General features: G+C 41.2%; 1 protein-coding gene across 4 annotated transcripts in view; it reads right to left on the bottom strand.

Moving 5' to 3' along the window:
• SORCS1 (sortilin-related VPS10 domain containing receptor 1) overlaps positions 1-21,407 on the bottom strand; it is a 675,554-nt gene that overhangs the window by 393,867 nt on the left and 260,280 nt on the right. For all 4 annotated transcript variants that reach the window (XM_006879951.1, XM_006879950.1, XM_006879949.1 and 1 more), the window contains exon 2: positions 21,187-21,254. In XM_006879951.1, coding sequence (XP_006880013.1) covers positions 21,187-21,254 — 68 coding nt within the window. The remainder of the gene's footprint in view (positions 1-21,186; positions 21,255-21,407) is intronic.

The following is a 21,407-nucleotide window of genomic DNA, read 5'->3' as shown; positions in this document are numbered from 1 at the left end:
CCAGAATCCTTGCCTCCAAGGAGCAGCCTGGTTTAACCCTCTCTAGGATGAATCTGTCTGTTTTCTTGGCAGTCCATGGTATGTACATTCAATACTCTTCTCCAGTACCACAGCTCAAAGGCGTCATTATGCTGAGTACAATATCTCAGTCACAAAAGGACAAATACTGCACAACACCACTGCTATAATACAGGACTGACATGGGGGTTGGGAAAGAAGGAGAAATAATGAACTCTGCATTAGAACAAGTGAAAAGGTGTTTAAAAGGAATATATTATTAGACATTATTTGTATGACAGCAGTCCAAATAAGAGGTGCATGGTGAAGTGGACTGAAGGGAGGGTTGGGGGAAAGGAGGAAATTAAACAACAATGAATAAGTAATTTTTTTAAGTGAACTGGAGGTGGGTAGGGAGGAAAATGTATAATAATGAATCAATGAAAACCGAACTTTTCTGTAAACTTTCATTAAAATCACAATTAAAATTAAATTAATTCACCCTCAAAAAAATAAAATGAGATTTCCTGAGTGAACTGCTTAAGCAGAACATTAAAAGGTTTCCTTTAATGGAGTACTTAGTGTTCTCAATTTGATTGTATGAAATTAACATTTTTCCTTTTTTTAAAATGATTTAATATTGGACATTTCATTTCTTTAAGCTTAACCTAATAATGTATTAAAGATCATAAAAATACAAAAATGGACAGTAAAGAGGGCACCCAGAATTAAAAGTAGATACAAACAACAGTTGCCCATTGTGAATGTCGAGTGTGGGGATCTTGGTCTTATTAACACTGTATTGGATAGCACAGGGTTCAGATCTGATCAGAAGGTTTCAATGAATCGTGGTCCATTTGACGGCACATAACAGCAACATTAACAAAACGGCATTAGATCCTAGCTCTCAGATAGGACTATTTTTCCCGCGCAAAATTGCTAATGGAAATTTACATACCTAAGAGGCAATGGCCCGTCGTAAATCAGTTTATTCACTGAGCTATGAACATTGGGTCACAGAGAGGAACACATGGCAAAGGGTTATGGTAGTAATATTTCAAAACAGATTAGATAGATAGATAGATAGATAGATAGATAGATAGATAGATAGATAATGTTGATATAGAGGTAAAGATAGATTATACAGATATAGATTAGATATAGAGATAGATATAGTTATAGATGAGAGATAGAGAATAGAGATAGATCACTAGATCTACATCTATTGATCTATCTATCTATTTATCTATCTAATGGACCAGCAACACAGCCTTGATTTGACTCATCCACACAAGTGCTGTTATGCCCACATAAAATTCTGTGAAGGAGATCTGAGAAAACAACAGCGACTGAGAAGTGCGATCTGGCTTCTCAAAGGGACTCTGAAGAAATAGTATCACTGTTACGTAAGGATTTTTTTTTAATTTTATACTGGTTTACATACAAATTTCATAAAGTTCATATACATTGTTTTTCACACTGGAACTTTCCCCCTTCACATAAGGAAATCTTAAGGGCTGAAGGAAAGGAAGCCAGAGAGAGGATGAGTTATCCGCTTCCATTGTATCATTTAATATTAACCCAAAGTTTCCATAGTCCAAAAATGTTTTATATCTTTCCACCGTATTTCCACAGTAAGCATTATTTTTTTTTTCAGGGAAAAAAAAGGACAGAACATTTTTATTAAATTGTAGTTACACACAAGAATTTTGATAAATAAATGTCAATTAATTGTAGAGGGGCTTCGGGCCTTTTGTTCATTGGGTCGCTATGAGTCATGCTAGACTCAAAGGCAATAAGCAACAACAACATAAAAGAATATGATGGGGAGTCATGTTAAAGACCCCTAAGGGCACCAGCTCACAGGTGAGAAAACAGTGGCTCCTCCTTTGTTATTCTGTCTCCATAAATATTCTTCCATGGCTAAGAAGCTGCTTCAGGATCAAAGGATCAGCCTTAGAGGAACCACGTTGGAGATTAGATCCAAAGATCAGGGGGGAATGAATATTTTTCCAGAACAAATGATTTCTAAATGCCCGAGCAGATGCATTTTGAGCCTCCCTTTCCCAGCCAGCTCTTTACCTCTAGACACTATATGTAGCTGTCACTGCAGCAGTTCATAGAAAATTCTAATCATTAAACAAAGATGGAAGGGGGGGAAAGGACCTGGGATATTGGAATAGAAAATATTAATTAGCCCATTAAAGACAACGGAGATCCATGGAGATTTGGTTTGTATTTACTCTCCCTCCTTATTAAAAAGATCTTTTTATAAAAAAGGAAAGGCACTGTCTCTTTCCCCCTCTCTAATAATGAAGGCAAATAAGGCCAGATTAAGAGTTTTAATCAGCTCCCAGAGAGATTGATCACCTAACACAGAAAGTATAGTAGGTGTTCTGGTTCACTTTCCTGTCATCGCTTTATTATCTTGAGTGTTTAGCAAATCAAACTTTGTCACTCTAACTACTGTTCCTGACTAAATTTTGAAGCTGTCATCAAGGTTCCTACAACAAACAAACAACCATAAACACCCAAAACTGCACACACATGCACAGATGCACACACATGTACACACACACACACACACACACGGTATAAATCAGTGTACTCAGTTGAGATTCTAGCAAGAAAGATGAGAATAAATGTATATTCATGCAAATTCTCAAACTAATAATCTAGAATACAGTGCAAAATGAAGGACCACTGAGGGAGAACAGATGGGAAGGTTTTTTCGTGCTTAAGAAAATTAAGTAAAGGGTTAAGGCTGATTGGTTAAAAAAAAATCAACAGGAAACGTTACTCTCAACAGAGTTAAAACAAGCTTGGAAGCAGGAGTGGCATCCACTTCTGTAAATAGCTTGCCTCTGGAAACCCTATGAACCTGGAGAAAGGATGAAAGTCACACAAGTGTTGAGGACTTTCATTCCTAGGGTCACTATGCGTCACCTACAACTTGAAGGCATTTAACAACAAGGGGTACGGCTGATTGGTTTAAAAAATCCACAGGAAAGGTCACTCTTAACAGAGGCATTATTCTTAGAGTAAACAGTCATCAGCTTACCCTGCAAAATAAGTGGCAGGGTCGCAGTATTTCTGAATATAAATTATTTGCAGAACCCTCTGCTAATCTTGCCTCATTTGGCCACTGGGAGTAGCGAGAAGGGAGTGTGTGTGTGTGTGTGTGTGTGTGTGTGTGTGTGTGTGTGAGCATGTGTACATCTCATAATCAATTATTGTCGTAAGGAAAACAGCCGGTTGACAGGCGTCCCATTAGCACAGGAGAGTGCTGTATGTGTGCCAAGTGCTTGCATCCAGTGCATTTTGTTTGATTTTGTTTTTCTCAGTAGAATCTGGGAAAACATGGTGGTTCCTAGCAGCCTGATTTTTTTCTAAAAATTACATAATTAGGTCCCTTAATGAAGTCTCTACTGAAAGTCTAGAACATCTTGTGTGCTGATGCTTCCCTATGTTCTCCTTTTAAGAGATAAGGGGGATTTACCCTTAAAAATAGCTTCAGCACTTCTCAATGCAGCTTTACAGTTGAAAAGCCCTAGTGTCAAACTTTGGTGGCCCAGACAGTGAGGCATGCTACTGCGGAGCGTACCCCCAGAACCTATGAGTGTAAGAATTTAGAGAAGCCACTGATTATGGAGTAGCGTCATAAAAAACAGGGACAGTCTAATAGCTTTCCTCATTTTGACAAAATTCAAGAGAAACCTTTATGCTCCTCTTCCTCTCCTGGTAGACCTTCCAAAGTTAAATATTTAGGAGAAGAAAAAAAAACACAAAACAACAAGACCTTTCTTAGGGGACAAGGGAGACACAGTTTAAGGTCTTCATTAATTTCTTTAAATCATTTTATGAGCTTGCATAAGGTGTTGAACACTCCAGCAGGTAATGAACAAACAGAGAAACCTTTTCCTGCCACCATGCGGGGAGCGGTAGGACAGAAGTAGAGCAGAAATATCGTCAACATAATGACTCAGAAAATCAAAAGGGCTGAAATGGTTCAGCATTTCTTAAGCTGAAAGAAGTAAAGAATAGATTCAAGCCATGAGTTGCAATTCTTAAGGATGCTATGAGTTGGTTTCTAACTCTTGAACATAAGAGACAAAAGCTCAGAGGTATCATCGCAGGAAAGCCTCCTACAGTTTCCACAAATTTTTACCTTATGAATAATGGAATCTTTCAAAAAGTGTTTGGTTTAGGGACAGAGATGCATCTTTAGTGTGGGACTGCACATGTCAGCACTCTTCCCTGCTGAATGATCTGCCAACAGAATGGCCTGTCAGAAGCAGCACGTCGTCCGTATGTCTCCGTACCTGTCATGCTGTTTATTAACCATTGTCTGTTATTTGTTAAACATTTCTGGATTAAAAAATGGGAATTAAAAGAGAAAAAAGGGGTAAGCATTGCTAAATGTACCACAAATCTGGGTCTCATGGGCCAAGGAGATCATGAAAGCATCTTGAAAATTCTAGAGTCCTCCAGGAAAGCGGAACGTTTACAGGCTCACATGGCTCAGGGGTGTGCAAGAGTGGGAGCACAGATTCTCATCCCTGGGGATCTGATGTGTCAGGCAGATTAGCTGCCCATTTGTCTCCCATTTTCACTGAGCAGTGACGCATCAATTGTCACCCACCTAACTAATGGTTGCTAAAAGCACACTCTGGTTTTAAAATACTCAGCAGAAATATTGTTATTTTTGAGAATTGTATGACATGCTTTGAAATTCCTAGAGATAGTCTGAGAATTTGGGGTTTTTAAAAAAAGAAAAAAAGAGCAGAAATCACTGCTCAAGTAAAAATAACTTCACATTTGGTTGCTGATAACTCCCCTGATAGTATTCGTTTGGCGTCCAATCATTCTTCCTGGAGGCATTTCACAGCCCTCCCTTAAACCAGTGTTATTTATTACAGGCAAGCTAAGCTGTTATGCAACTTTGTTACTGGGTGGCACAGTATAAGGTATATGTTGCTGTCATAAAGGGATGATGACCTATCCCTTTCCCCGACTCTATCCCCAACCACATATGTTGATGGTGGCATGTATAAAAAAAAGCAAGGAGTATGTGGGGACAACCACATCTGACTTCTACCAATGGCACAAAGAAGAACTGTCCTCGTCAACAACACCAGTATCACAAATCTAATTCCCATATGGTCAGACATGTCCACTACACTCCTATGTCTCTTTCTACTCATCCCAATACCAAGCTGCCTGCTTTAGTGGGTTTAAAGACAGTTGCAATAACTCAAAGGCCACACAGAAGCCTATTATTGTTGTTGTTAAGTGCCGACTACTCAGAGTCACTCTATGAATGCTATAATTAATATGAATCATACTAAGGAAGGCAAAAGTCTAGAATTCAGGTTGGTAGCAGAATACAGTCCCTCAAGACGGTTTCTAAAATGTGCTCACAGGAACCTCAGCCTTGAGCCTCATGGCTCTAGCGAGTGTTGTCAAACTCTCCTCCTGGCAATTATGGCTCTTCCCCTCCTCCTCCACTGTCCAAAAAACTTGGGAAAAGGCTCTGGTTCTGTGGGGCTTAGAAGTCCCAAGGTCAGTTCCACCTCTTGTTAGGTTTCTTGTCCTCTGCTCTGGCCACTGATGTTGCTGCTGTAAATCTAGCCAGTGCAAGTATCTCTTCCCATCAGCCACCTGCTAACAGTGCCCACTGCATACCTATCTCTCCATTGCTGGCGTTAAGGCTCTTGAATCAGCCGCCAAGTCCGCACAATTTAGTGGTGAGACTAGCCAACCCCTTTGTGAATAGGAAAAACATTCTATTCTCATATTCTTACCCCCCATCAATATGACAAAGTCAAATTCAATGGCTAGGAAACCCATTTTAAACAATAAATGCTAATCCTAGACATAAGTTTACATCTTAGACTTCAAAATGATACTTTAGTGGTACTCAGGATCAAAAGAATGAAAAGATTATCGATCTGAAAAGATAAAACAACATAACTCCAAACAATCCAGAAAGGTTTTCCTCTAAGAACCCCACTGATAAATAAAGAAGATGAGTCTGTCCACTCTGACTCTGCAGACTCCAAAGTGCTTTCAAGGTGAGTCTTCGCCTACCAGCCACAGCAGTTCCCAGCCGTCTGTGCCCAAACAGTTGCCAAGTCAAGCACTAAAACAGGAAGCAGCCTCTGAGTGCAACCAGTGTCCAGGCACAGCCTCCTCATGTCATAATTTTGCAGAGTGATTACCAGTCGCTCTGACTCTGAAACCAGTGGGGAACAGAGGCGTCTGCTATTTAGAGAATGCCAGGACTCTTTGTCAACATTCATTTTTTTCTCATTCTGATGTATGTGTTTTCTTTCACCCTATAAAAGGACCTAAATTTATGATTTACATGGACAGCACGACTGTTTCCGGACTAGATGCAAAAGAGATCACGCTCTTAACGTGGATGATAAATTTGCATCTTTGTTAATATGGAACATTCAAGCCATGAAAAATGACAAGATGGAAAAACTTGCTCACTGAATCTCGCATCTCTAAAGTAAATAAATGTCACCATCAGCAGGCAGCCCAGGCAAGCAAACCCAAGGATAATGATAGGCCCAGAGCCCATGGGCTCACAGTCAAAATATCTGAGGAACTTTAACACTACTTCTGTCATGGAGTCATTATATCTTTGGGAGAAACAAAAAACCAAACCAAACAAACAAAAAAGATTATGTTTGAAGGCTACACAGAAGATTTATTTATTAATTTATTAATTGTCAGCCACTGATTAGAAAATATACTTAGGATAATTACAGGGATGTAAAATAGAAACAGGATCATTTACTCTGTCATTCTCTGCTTAATTTTCAACTCATAGTGACCTTCCATTGGGTTTACAAGACTATAATAGAAGACTGTCTATCTTTCTCCCATGAAGGCACTGGTGGATTTGAACCACTGGAAACATGTGGCCTTTGTGTTAGCAACACAATACACCATGGACAACTCCTTAAACTAATGACTAGAATCAACAAAACGGGTGATTTATTTATTTATGGATTCATTTATGAGCTACTAGGTACTCATTTTGTGACAGGTCTTGATGGCAGCTATGGTATCATAAGCAAAAAGGAGTCTCAAGCTAAACACCTAGTCTCAAGGAATTCAGTATCTAGTGAACTGTAAGGATACCTGAACAGAGATCCATCGGGAGTGCCCTATGCTTATGATAGAGGGCATTGGAATGGATTTTTACTGGTTTTAATTATCAACTAAGGATAATTAGCATCTGCAAAGCACTTTCCAACTTACAGAAGATTACATGAACAAACAGTTGTGTATCATGCATAGCAATCCTAGCTAAGGAAAGTGGTTTTGGAACATTAATTTTACAACTGAAGAAATGGAGGGTCACAAAGCCTTTTCAACAGGCAGAAGTTAATTCTCTTTCTGCTTCTGCTTTTCCTTCTTAACTAGAAGATCTGAGTTTCAGTTTTATTTCCACCTCTTGATAATTTACACTGTGTCAGGCAACATCTTTAAATATTTAATTACCATAATTTTCTAATTGGGATCCTTATCTATAATATATAATAAAGAAATAGAGATTCCAAAACATGATGTAACTTAAGTTACTCTCTGCCATTTTAATGTAGAATATGGGTTGTCTCATTTAGTGGCCATTAAATACCAGGACCCCTACTTATAAAACCGAACTGAATGTATCTCCCTTTCATCAGTTATCAATGAGCATCAATGTATGTGTCACTCTCAAATATAATGTAAACTCCAATTCTGTCATTGTGAGTCATCCAATAGTAGACAGCTCAGATAAGGCAGTGCACTGTCCTTCACATACAGAATGACTGGCAGTTCTTGGGGACCACCGTGCTAACTGTAAATATGTATCCCTGGCACCACCGATTCCATTCGATCATATGCTTACCTGTGTTTTCATCAAACTGAAATGATGTAGCATCAATAGGCACTTTTCACATCTTAGGAAATTGAGTGCCAGGAATGTTAACTGGGTAGATTTCTACCCTTAATCAAGGTAGAAAATTGGGGGGGGGGGTGATCAACATTATTTCCAAAATGGGCAGGGACTAGATTTGATAGAGGGAATATCATATCAACGAAAAATGCAAGCTCATGCAGTGAAGAGAAGAGGAAGAAAATATACAATTTCTATCTCTTCTATAAAGTCAATTTCATAGGTTTAATGCACACACCCATCAGTTTGACATCTGCCATTATAAACTTGCTTGGTGCCTGCAATTTGCCCTTTGCCCTAGGATAATGGGAACTAGGAATAAGAGAAAGGTCTCAAATTTTCCAACAGAAGATATTCTTTCAGTTATTTGACAAGGATGAGGAATACAGATGTATTCATCTTCAGGAGCAGAACTGACAAACTCATGAAGCTTCAACCACCATGCTGGTTAGTGAAGTTAAGGCAATCGGGACTTCTTGAACGTAATCATCCTCAGCTATTTCCTATCGTCCAGCATCCAGACAATATCTGGCTTCTCTGTGCTCCTTCCCCATCACTAATGCTCCCTGGTGACTGGAAAGCATCACGAGCTTAGACTGACCGATGATTACATAATAGGGAGCCATCCAGGGTCTTCATAGGCTTCAGATTAACACAAATCTGACCCAAACCAAGAAAGTAGTGGGGACAGCCAGAGACCACCGACTCAAATGTCATCTCAGCATCAACCCAGCTCACCAGCCTATATCCCTGGAGAACTGCCAAGAAGAGGAGCTCAGAGGGCAGACCCCTAACAAGAGTAGAGCAGTAGTAAGAACCACTTGATGTCAGCAGAGTTCTGAGACATTGCCAAGACTACTACTGCAGCCTGGGACCACTGCTGCCTGCAAAACTGCATAAACTCTATGTTGTAACATTTGCTTGGTAAGTTTTATCCCAGCCAGGTGCTTGGGATTGTTTTCTGCAACCATGAAAGAGGAAACGGACCATAAAATATAGACAGAAGTAAACAGTTTAAATTCTGACACTTCTTTAGGTAGGACTTGGTAGGTCTCCAACTCAAGAAGGACAATATCAAACTGAGAAAGGATTGTCCAGAAAGTTGGGAAAAGATAGCAAAATAAGTATGCAAAACCGACACCATATGAATGACTATAGGCAAATCAATAATAATATTTTTAAAAACAAAAGCGCTATCACCTTAAATATCAAGTTATGAGCCCAGCGAAGTTCCATGAATTTCTAGGCAAAGTAAACTTTCCTTGTTCCACCCAAGAGAATGAATCCTATCCCCAGCATACTTACTCCTCAATTATTTCAAAAGGTATGTTTCACATACCACAGTGAGTACAAATTTCCCGATTAATTTGGCTTACGGTAGGGGATGGGAAGGTGGCCTTTCCTGAATTCCTCCTCTTTCTCACAAACTTAAAGAGTTAAAGCTAAGTTCACACTTCCCAGAGCCAATGTTCTCATTTAAAGGGGGTGATGAGGCAAGACATTCAAAGATAAATGCCTTTCAAAAAAAGCGCTTTTAAGTCTTGGTGCTCAGAAACGCCAGCAGAAATAAATACACATTTTTTAAGAGAAAAAAATCCTTTGCCTTTCATGAATTGATTGCATATCCTGCTTCTGCAAGCTAAGAAGTCATAATCCTCTGCAATCACGGATTGTTTGAAGCCAATAAACCAAAGGTGATGACCTTGCTAATACATCCCAGCAGGAGAAAGAAATAAAGCCGTGCTGAGGAATAACTCTTCAGCACACCGTCTCCCTTTGGAAAGAGGAGAAAGGTGCTGAAAGCGCCCCAGCTTGATTTATGGATGAGCAGTAATTCGGAAACTTCACCTGAAAAATGAAAAAGGCTTCTCTAAAGTCCTGCATTAGTGCTGTGTTATACCCATTTTCCCTTAGTCCTTAAGGCAAAGCACCCTCTATGTGGATACCAATGCTTGAGTCAGGTCCAGGAGAGTTTCCCACGCTCCCTTCTTAAATTCTTGGGTGAGAACACAGTGAGCAGAGCTCAGGATTAGGAATTCACACTATCCACACTACCGCTCCACGTGAACAACCCAATCAGGCTAACAGAAGGAAAGCAAGTAGGGATGTCGAGATCCTAAGAGTCACTTACCATCAGACCTGTTTCCTGTACTCATGGCCACATCATCATCAACACGAACATGACAGTGTCAATCTACATACTGAAATTAAATTAGTATTTGTCAACTCCTTCATGTGTGATGATGATAAATTAAAACAAGACATCTGAGTAAGCTACCTTCTGTTAACCTTTGATTACCTGTGATGTACAGCATACGACAAGTTTAACTTCAATTAATTATATCCACAGAGAACAGAACTTGAAAATATCCTTTCCCTCTAAACATATCTTGATGTTCCTTTTTTTAAATTTAACTAAGCACTTATTATTAGCCCAGAACTATGTGTGGTGTTGGGGATACAGAAATGAATAATCTATAAAATGTGCTAAGTGGTCAGAAAGCACTTATGTTCAAAATATTATATTAAAACGAGTAAAACAGAAAGAGCACATACGCAAAAACTTATTCCATCTGTGGGAGGAAGAAGGGGCTGTCATGGTGCAGTGGTTTAAGCACTGGGAGGCTGATGGATGGTGAGTAGTTGAAATCCACCAGCAGCTCTACAAGAGAAAAAAGAGCTGACCTCCTTCTGTAAAGATTCACATCTCAAAAATCCTCGAGGGCACTTTTACTCTATGCTATTGGGTAGATTTCTGCTCTAGAGAGGACGAAACTAAGTTACTCCTTGGAGGCAAGGATTTTGAAACTGTGCCTCACTTACTTTGAGCATGTGTCCAGGAGGGACCAGTCCTTGGAGAAGAACATCATGCTCAGAAGGGTTTAAGGTCTGGGCAGGAGAGGAAGACTCTGTATACAGAGATGGATTGGCACAGTCGCTATGGCAATGAGGACAGATGTGTCAGAGACAGTGAGATTGGCTGAGGATAGGGCGGCAGGGTTCAGAGCTATTGTTCATGTGGTTGTGATGAGTCATAGTCAACTTGATGACACGTAATAACAAGAAGTGGGAACTCTGGTGGCCTACTGGTAAGAAGCTGTGCTGCAATCCCAAAGGCATGCAGCTTGAATCCACCAGCTGCCCCCTAGAAGAAGGATGTGCAATCTCCTCCCCTGCAATTTACTGCCACTGAATACCTGCTGGGGTGTCAGCTATGAGTTGGTTCCTACTTTAAGGCACACAATGACAATAACAATAAGGTAGGCACAAGTCAATCTACTTGATAACAGTGGTTTGGCACCTATTTGGTGGAAGGAAATGGTAGGAAAGAGTTCACAAAAAGATGTTGTTATTAGATGCCACTGAGGCACCTGCAACACGTAGGGACCCCATGCACAGTAGCTCTGAACCCTGCCCTTCCTGAGCCAGCCTCACTGTCTCCAACTCACCTGCCCCCATAATCCCAGTTACTGTGTCTGTCCATCTCATCCAGAGTCTTCCTCGCCTGCCTTGTCCCGTCAGCCTTCCGAGCATGATGTCTTTCTCCAAGGACTGAAGAAGAATCAGCTCCTTTGAGTTGTGGTATTGAACATACCATGGACTGCCAAGAGAACAAATGGGTCTGTCCAGGAGAAGGTGAAACCAGGTTGCTCATTGGTGGCAAGGATTTTCACGCTCTGTTTCACACACTTTGGGCATGTTGTCAGGAGTCCATTTCCTCCCTGCCACCCACTTCTCTATCACGTTTACTCACATTTAAATTTCCTGTCTGTCTTTTTGGAAGTACAACTAGGATACTCTTTAGAGGCAAGAATGAGGAAACTTCCTCTCACATTCTTTGGGCATATTTTTTTTTTTGAGGGACCAGGCCTTGGAAAGAGACATCATGCTGGGAAAGGGTGAGAGTCAAAGAAAGAGAGGGAGACCCTCAAAAGGATGGACTGTCACAGTGACTCTAACAGTGGGCTTGAGTAGATCAGAAATGGTGAGGGTGGCAAACAACACGACAGGTTCAAATCTGTAGTTCATCCGGTCCCTATGAGCTGTAATGGAGTCAATGGCACCTAACAACAAAATCGAGATCTTTTTCCCCCTCCGAATTACCCCTCTTGCAGAACATGGTCAGGTTTGTTCTCACTAGAAGAATATTCCATCTTTAGTATAAATCTGCCCCACCTCTTACACAGAAATGTCTCCCTTGAAAGAGTATTTCTAGTATTCCTTGCCCATTTCTTCACTTTTATTCACTACTCCTAAGTGCTCAGTAGATTAAGTAGAGTGGATACACACACACGCTCTACACGCCAAAAGCAACCCAAAAGGAGTATATGAGTAGGTATTATATGCATGGCAGCAATCTGGAACAAGAGGTGCACTGCAAAGTGGACTGGGAGATGGGGAAAGGACAGAAAGGAAAGAAAATGTACAATGAATGTACATCATGATGATGATGATGTAAGAAAAGAAACAGACAAAACCAAAACCCAATCCTTTGATCCCAACTCACAAAGACATAATGAAGCAGAAGAACTTCCCGTGGGGTTTCCAAGGCTGTGTCACCACCAAAGGAGACCCTCATATCTTTCTCCTGTAGAGCTGCTGGTGGATTCAAACCTCCAAACTTTCTGTCAGCATCCAAGTGCATAAAGACCGCATCAGCAGGGCTCCTACACACATTCTCAGTCTATTGACTACAATTCCACCTTCCCACCAACACCTCTGTCAAGTCAGTGGAGATGTTTGCGTTGGCAAATTTAGTGACCATTTCTCAAACATTTTTTTCTATACTCTTCTGTGATACTTAATCTTTTTCTCACTTCATCCTCGAGGACTAGGTTTTTGGCTGTTTTGTTTTTGTTTTTATCTTTTAATGAACAGCTTACTTACCTCCTTCTCAGCCTCTTTTTGCTCGTCTGTCCACGAACAGCCATTTGTTTAACTTTCATTTTACTTTTCCCCTCCCTAGACACTCTCTCTAAGGAATTCTGGTAGCATATGCTTTAGGTGTTGTACTGCTTAACTGAAAGGTTAATGGTTCAAATCTATTCACTGCCTGACAGTTAAGTCTACCTCATCAAGCTCCCAGCCCATTTTTTTTTTACAAGTCTGATGTAAGTCAATACTTTCATCACTCTAGGCCCTTCTAGATTTCTGCCTTTTTGTCATCTGCTACTCCACTGGTTTTATTCAACTAACAATAACAATAGTAGATACTTGTTCAACTGAAGTAAGTAAATAATCATCTGATAAGCATAAGATGACAGAAAGACAGGAGTGTCAGTGAAGAAGCAATGATGTCTGCTTTGTTGCTGGTGTATGCCACTGAATTAGGACTCCAAAGGACTCCATGGGATAGGGCAAAGCTGCCCAGTAGGGTTTCCTAGACTAGAATCTTAGAATCTTCATGGATGCAAATGTCCATATCTTTCTCCTAAGGAGTTATGGCAGGTTTGAACTGCTGACCTTTTAGTTAACACCCAAGCTACTTAACCAACACATTACTAGAGTTTCCTTAACAATGCTTGAGGCCAAAAACCATGGAAAGATCCTCAACCTCATGTGTCCTTATGCACCACTGAGGCAAAATCAACTCAGCTGACCCTCCAGGGAGTTTCCAGATGCAGTAAAGCACACGGGAAGGAAATTGTCCATTTTTCTCCCCAAGAGCAGTTGGTGGATTTGAACCATGTAGAATCTTAAAAAGCACCATTGACCAGATTGCGAACAAGGCCTTATCTATGAAAAAATGCTGAGGGAAGAAATGTATTGATAATACTGTGCTGCAATTCCAAAGGAATGCAGTTCGAATCCACCAGCTGCTCTGCAGGAGAAGAATGGGCAATCTCCTCCTGTGTGATTTACTGCCTCTGAAAACCTATTGCAGGGTTAGCCGTGGGTCGGTTCCAACTTGACGGCCCAGAGCACCACCATCACCAGTCTGGGAAGAAGCTGGGGTGACATGCAATCTATTCAGCAACCAAGTGCAGGTGTATGGATTGTTACAACCTGCTTGGAAAGTAACCTCAGGTATCTAATAACATTATAAAGGTATATATTTTAGATACAGCCCTATCACCTTTATGACTCCACAGTACTTTATGGAGATAAAATTCCTGAAATGTGAGGACAAGTTTAGACATATGTTTATTGAAGTACTATTTGGAACCAAAAAATGCTGAGGAAACTGACTGAAGATAGTCAGAAAGTCAGTGGGGAGACACTGCGGTACAGACATGGAGAGCACAGATTGGGGAACCAGTGGTGCCATGTACTCTGGTCTCAAGACCACTGAGCAAGCTACCCAATGGTTAGACATCTCAGTTTCCTCATCTGTGTACTAACACCGACTTTGTAGGCTTGTTAGGGTGGGAGAAGGATGGGCAATCTCCTCCCGTGCAATTAACTGCCTCTGAAAACCCTCTGGAGGGTCAGCTATGGGTCGGCTCCAACTCAAAAGTGCACAACAATTCATCTCAAAGGCACACAACAACAACAGGGCTACTAGGAGGATTAAAAAAACAAACACAGGCGCGCGCGCACGCACACACACACACACACACTCACCAACCTTGAGATTTCCTAACACACAGCATACACTAGGTGTTTATTAAGCATGTAGTTAGTTAAGCATGCAGCATACATATCATGCAATGCTTTAAAATCAGACCCATTCTTTTCATGTATTCACTTGGTATTCAGCCCAAGAGTCACTGCTAAGTGAAATAAAGCTGGTTGTCAGAGTCGTTTGGAGAGTTTACTATTTATTCTTAAACAAACAAACAAACATGTAATCTTGATGTGTGTTTATCTATTGGTAGTTTTTGTAGGTGATCATAAAGATAGGGTTGGGATTATTCTAAAATCTAAATATCACTAGCCTTGAAATGTAGGCTCTACATGGGAAGGAAGAAACAATTCACATTTTCTCTGACTATTCATCTTTTAGGGAGCTCTGCTAGCCTAGTGGAAAGAAGCCACACTGCAATCCCAAAGGCCCATGGTTCAGATCTGCCAGCTGCCGCACAGGAAGGAGGAGCCATCTCCTCTCACGTGATTTTCTGACTCTGGAAACTTGCTGGGAAGGTCAGCTGTGGGTCAGTTCTAACTCAACGGCACAGAACAAACAATACCAACACTCATCAGCTGGCTGTTGTGCACATAATTATTCATACGATTTTTAATGATAACACTAAAATCCAATGAGATTCATGCATGAGCTCCGGAACTATAAGCAGTTGCACAGGATTCAAGTATGAAGTTGGAGGTCATGGATTATAAAGATCCAAAGAACAAGGCTGCTGTAGGAATTCTGAGCACCTGCAACCTTGCTGGGTGACTTGACCAAGTCCTGAGTGCTGCTGGGAGGAGGTGTTAAACTCTTCTGCAGAGGTGTGCATGGGGTTTGTGCATACAAGGGATTGCTTGCAGAGAGCAGAATCAAGCCACAGTTTGTTCTTCCTGTTTCAGATTGTGTACTCCTATTCAATCACCTGGCTGGACTTGGTAACACAGCATTTTTCTAAGTAGGTATTGGTAATGTGACCCAAGCCCTTCTTGGAAAGTAAAGAAGTGACCATTTAGTGCGTGTCCCCTACAGAGCTGGCAGGGGGTTCCCCATCAGGTCATCCTACCAACATGGGCACCAGGAGGGTGCTCCTCAGTGGGCACCGGCTATAGACAAACCCACACATCAACCGCCGCCATTCCCTGCAGAAAGACTGCACAGAAACTCCTCTTCATAATCACCACCTGTAGAAACAGTGGCTCCTAGGAGTCCAGGGTCGGGGGTGAAGGGCTGGCCCCCTGTGTAGAATCAAACAAAAACCCTTAATTAATCTCTTTTCTCTAGTTTAACTCAGGGCTTTAACCCAGGTTCATTCCAGTTCCACCTCTAGCTGAGAATTTCCCTTTCCATCTAAGATCAACTAAATCAGAATAGTCATTTTATCCAGACCCCCAGGAGGTTCTCATGCACAGGAGAAAATGGGCCAAGTTCAAAACTCTGCTATCCCCATATGCTCCTCTCTCCCACCCAGGCAGGTTATGCTTTTTGAGAAGGGCATTCTCTTGTAGGCATGGTTTGAGGCGTGCTTGTGTCTTGTATGTGGATGTGAGAGTGAGATGAGGCATTGAGGAGAAGTCAGTCCCATCAGTCAAGGTCCAAGGCAGAGAGCTCAGCAGCAGGTTGGGTGTTCCCTAGAGAACCTCCCAGAGCTTTCTCAGCAGCTAAGACTCTTTGTTTACAGAGCTCACATTAGCCTGGCACAAAGAGAAGTAGCGTGAATAGATTTCTTCTCAGAGTCTCTGTACCTAGATTGTGATATTGTACGTATTTCTGCCTTTAGGGTCATCTTGCTTGGAAATGGCTGAACCACCCAGCTCTACCACATCTCACAGCTTAATCCACTTAAAAGTTCAAGAAGATTCCGAGGGGCAGTTAATTGTGCTGTCAGATCAGCCCCCTTCCCTCTCAGTTCAACTCTCTCAGTGAACAACAACAAAGAAGCCAACAAAATCAGCAACTTGCTAGAGGATTAAGGTGTAATCAATGACAAGACCAACCGGGAGCAAAAGCTCATTAATTTGAGCTTCTCTTTCTGTCATCCAGGGCTGGTTGATCCGTCGAGGTTGAAAGCTCTGGGACATAGTGACAAGGTCAGCTTCCTCTTAGCCTCTCTCCTACTCTAATATCCCAAAGTCACCTGTCACTGGCCCTTTTCACTATACAACTGGCAGCGTGGGGGTGACGGGGAACCTAGAAAGAATAAGGATTTAGATGAACATATTTCTATCAGCAGGGAAAAAAAATATATGATGCCATTTTCCTGTAAGACTTCAACCTGATTCATTCTGGTTACACCCCCAACTGGTAATTTGCATTTCCATCCCAGATAGATTGAGTCAGAAACTACAGTTTAACATGACCTCCGACCTCCAGGTGATTCTTATGGACGGATGGATGGTCACGGTACTTACAGATTCCATTTTAAAAAGGATTCTTGGAAATCTTAAGCATACAGAAGAATCACCTGGTTTTCTGGTAACAATGTAGCTTTTGGTTCAGCATAACTGGGGTGGAAATGCAAATTCTCAGCAGGAGGTCAAACTAGAAAGAATTTGTTTCAAATCTACTTTCCTGGTGTCCAGAATGAATGAGTACTAAATATACACACTGAAAACGGGCATCATTAAAGAGATAAGGCTTTCTATCTTAATCAGAGACTAAAAGGCCAATAGGTCAGTCTTCCCAGGGCTTTCTGGGCATCAGTCCACAGAGGCTGCACCTTCTGAAGGAAGGCAAAATACTAATAAAAGGAGGTTCCATTGTCATTTCATTAGCTACATCCACACACACACACAAATAGCCTTCTTGCCACGTTCTTCACCAACCTGGAGAACACCTATACTGATGGTGTCCCGTTAGAGAAAAAGAAACATAATAAGCCTCAGGTTCAGCAATCTAAACAATCTGTTCCTCTCACCTTCCAGCTCACCCTTTCCACTGCTCAGGGGGAAAGTGGGACCACTGAAGGTCTTCTTCTCACTGAGACAAAATCAAACAGTTCTTGATATCTCGATATGCATATTGTACTTTATATAGTGAATGCACGGTAAAAACGCAATTTAAAAACTTTCATTTCACTCTCATATGTACATAAATTAGAGAATTCTAGCGAGGATGCTTACCCAGAGTTAGAGATTCTGATGAAGGATTTCTGCATTTAAATAATGCTGGAGGCGGTGGACTCTTAATACACTACAGGATTGTATAGTTTTAAGGCTACTGCACAGATTCCCACACTTTAATTTAGCTCAAATTTCCTTGTGATAGAAATGCTGCATAACTGTCCCCTCAGTTTAGATAGGAAAAAAAGGAAGATAAGCAATCTAAATGCCTAGCAACAAATAAAAAGATGGAACCTGTTCTTTTCTTTGGTCTATCAGACCCAAAACCTACTGCTGTTGACTGGATTCTGAGTCATTGTGATCCCCCATTGGACTTCCAAGGCTATAAACATTTACAGGAGGAGACTCTCCATCTTCCTCCCAGGAAGCAGTTGGTGAATTCAAACCTCTGACCTTTTGGTTAGCAGTTCAACATGTTGTATACTATGCCACCACAGGTCCCCTAAAACACAAGACTGTTTATTCACATACACAGTATCACGCCTCAAAAGACAAAAGGATAAAAGGGAATTAAATGAACACTATGCTTACAGAATATAGTAGCCTCTCTGGAGGGCATGGCAAACACATAATCTTCCTCTTCTATGACCACTGCATTCTATATGGCAGGCCAACTGTCACAAGAGAAATCTACTCCCTGCCCTGCTCCTCTTCAGAAAACTGCATATTATCATCATATTATGTTGTTGCTGTTGTTAGATGTTGTTGAATCCAGTATGACTCACAGCAACTCTATAAACAGCAGAGACAAACCCTCTCCTACCCTGGGTCATCTTCATATTTCCTGACACACAAGTGCCCACGGAGGCAGTCACCGTGTTCACAGGGATTTCAGAGGCCTGTTATTTAAGAAGTGGATGGCTAATCCTGCTTCCTAGTCTTTCTTAATCAGGTAGCTTTACTAAAATCTGTCGGCCATGGGTAATGCTTATGGCATTTGGTACACCACTGGCACAGTTTTCAGTATCACAGCAACCCACAAGTTATCACAGTACAGCAAACTGACAGACAAGGGCTGTACCAATCAGAGCAATGTTCTTCCCAAACACAACGAACTACAAATTTCGTTTGTATCTCTAACAGCAACTCAGTCTTGCTTGTTTAAAGATGAGGATTTCAGCTCAAATCTGATTGTTAATTAAATTTTTAAAATATTTAAAAACCCACAACAACAACAAACCTATCAGCTTATACCCTCCAGAATCCACCTACTCAGACAAGAGCTCCAACAGGAAACTCCTTGGCAGAAACCAACTGACTTTTAATCACAAAGGTCCACCTACCTGGCTCTGATTAGTTTAAGCAAGAGGCTTCCATACCTCTCTTTATTTAGTGTCGTGTTATTATTAATAATGTTGTTATTATTGATTATATATCATTTTAATTTATAATATAATTATAATATTATAATTAATTATAATATTAATAACGTTGTTATTAAGTGCCGTGGAGTCGCAGGCAACTCATAGATAGCGACCCTATGAAGGAGAGTCCTCAATGCTTGGGTGCCTTTCATCTTTTCTCCAGGTTCATAGGGTTTCCAGAGGCAAGCGATTATGGAAGTGGATGCCACTCCTCCTTCCAACCATACCACAATACTAGGGGTAAATTTTTAACCCCAAGACTGGAGCCTTTCTTTACCATTGAGGCGAAGGACCAGTAATCAGTTCCTTAAGGCCAAAAGCATCAGCTTTGTCTGCCCTGTGAACACTCATCATTTATTTCTTAATAGTATGCAAGTTTTCCTTAGGGAATAATTCTTGGTCAGTGTGAGTCTGAGTGTGTGTGTATATGTATTTTCACCAAAACCAAACTCACTGCCATCAGGTAGATTCTGACTCATAGTGAATCTATATAGCAGAGTAGCTCATCTGCCATATAGCTTTAGCTTTCTAAGGCTGTAACTATTTATAGTAACAGACTGCCTCATCATTCCCCCAGACCGTGGTCAGTGATTTCAAATCACTGACTTTTTAGTTAGCAGCTCAACATTTAATCCACTACACCACCAAGCTTCTTGCATATAAGTTATGCTAGAATGGGACATGTCAAAGAAAAACCATACTCAATGTATTGCTGTTGTTATTGTTGTTAGGTATGTCATGTCATAGACCACTTATAGCAACCCTAAAAACGAAAGACCTGAGCTGTTCATAGAGTTTCTGGAGACAAGCCATATCAGAAGTGGATGCCACTCCTGCTTCGAAGCTTGTTTTAATAGGAAGCTCCACCAAACACTGTCCACAATGAATAACCATTATCACATTTGGCATTGTGTTTAGCATCACAGCAACCACGAGTTACCTCTATACAGCAATGCACAGACCAGTGTTATACCACCTAGAAAAATGTTTGACAAAAAAACCAATTTGAACCAGGCCTGATGGCCGCAGATTAAAATCACCCACCTTGGGCTTGGGAGCATAACTTTCTGTCCGGTAGGCCAATTTACTCATGTTTAATAAAAGCACTGACCAGAAAGGACATAGATTTGTTGTTATTATTAATGAATACAGTCCCTGGGGTTGGCCCTATTCTTTTCTAAACCTCAGAGACTGCTGTATGGTCCATCCCTGAGTCATCATTGGCAGGGTTCTTGCCGGCTTTAGTGACTGTCTGCATGCAGAAACCAAGACTAGCAGAGAGAAGCCAATCAGCACTGAGATGAATAAAACACATGTTCAGAAGCAAATAGGAATAAAAAAATGTCCCTCAAAAAGCTCTGAGGGTGCAGTGGGTTGAAGATCAGTGGTTTACACCCTTTAACTATTCTGGAAGAAAGATGAGGCACTCCCCTCCTGTTCAGATTTTTAGCCTCAGAAATCTGAGGAAGCATCTCTATGAGTCAATCAATTTGATAGCAGTGTGTTGGTGGGTTTTTGATTGTTTTAATTTTGAAAGAACAGAGACGTACAACAGATTCTTGGATTTCTAAGGACTTTGCCAACAGCCCTGGATTCTGGTCCCTAAGGCTCCGCTGAAGGCTCAGAAAAAGCCCCAATATTCAGCGAACTGTGTTTTCCCTAAAGGATGTGCATTCACCCTTTTGAAAGAATGTGTATTACATATTTTATCTACCTGCAATATCCATATAACGTCAATCCTACAAATAAGAGTTTTTGCACCTGAGTGTGAGCACATACATGTCTGTGTGATGCTCAGGGAATGGAGAATCAAAAGAGCCAATCGAGGAAAAGGCTGCACTGGTACCATGCCCCTGCCTGGGTTCTGCAGACCCCAAGGGACGGTCGTTCTCTCTGAAGGGACCTCCCTTCTTTTTTTCTCCTTCAACAACTTTTAAGATCATTGTGAACCACACTGACCAAAATGCTGAAACACAACCTCATGGACAGTTAACAAAGTAAGTGAACCATGACACACAGGTCTCCGGCACAAAGGTAAGGAGCCTAAAGATAACCCTAGCACACCACTCAGTAAAACTTAGAAGAGGGGTGTTTAGGCAGAAATTTCAGAGGGGACACAAGGCAGAGAGAGCAAGAGCAGCATGGCATTTAAATCAGTGCTGCGCACACAGGGCACCTTACCTCCAAAGTGAGCTCTCGGTGATGCTCCCCAGGTTATAGTCATAGAGCTTTGTCAAAATGAGGATCACCTGAAGGCAGAAGGGGGGAAAAAATCATAGTTAGTCTCAAACAGTGACAATCTCTTAGAACTGAAATAGCCCAAGGGAGAGTTTAAGATTCCTTTAATGGGTGCTTAACATAATTGAATGAATTGTTACAGCAATGCTCAGCTAAAGGGGAAG

The sequence above is a fragment of the Elephantulus edwardii genome, unplaced genomic scaffold (genome assembly GCF_000299155.1).
Source record: "Elephantulus edwardii isolate Elephantulus edwardi_28Jun2011 unplaced genomic scaffold, EleEdw1.0 scaffold00006, whole genome shotgun sequence".
NCBI lineage: Eukaryota > Metazoa > Chordata > Mammalia > Macroscelidea > Macroscelididae > Elephantulus > Elephantulus edwardii.
This window is presented reverse-complemented; position numbering and strand designations above follow the sequence as displayed.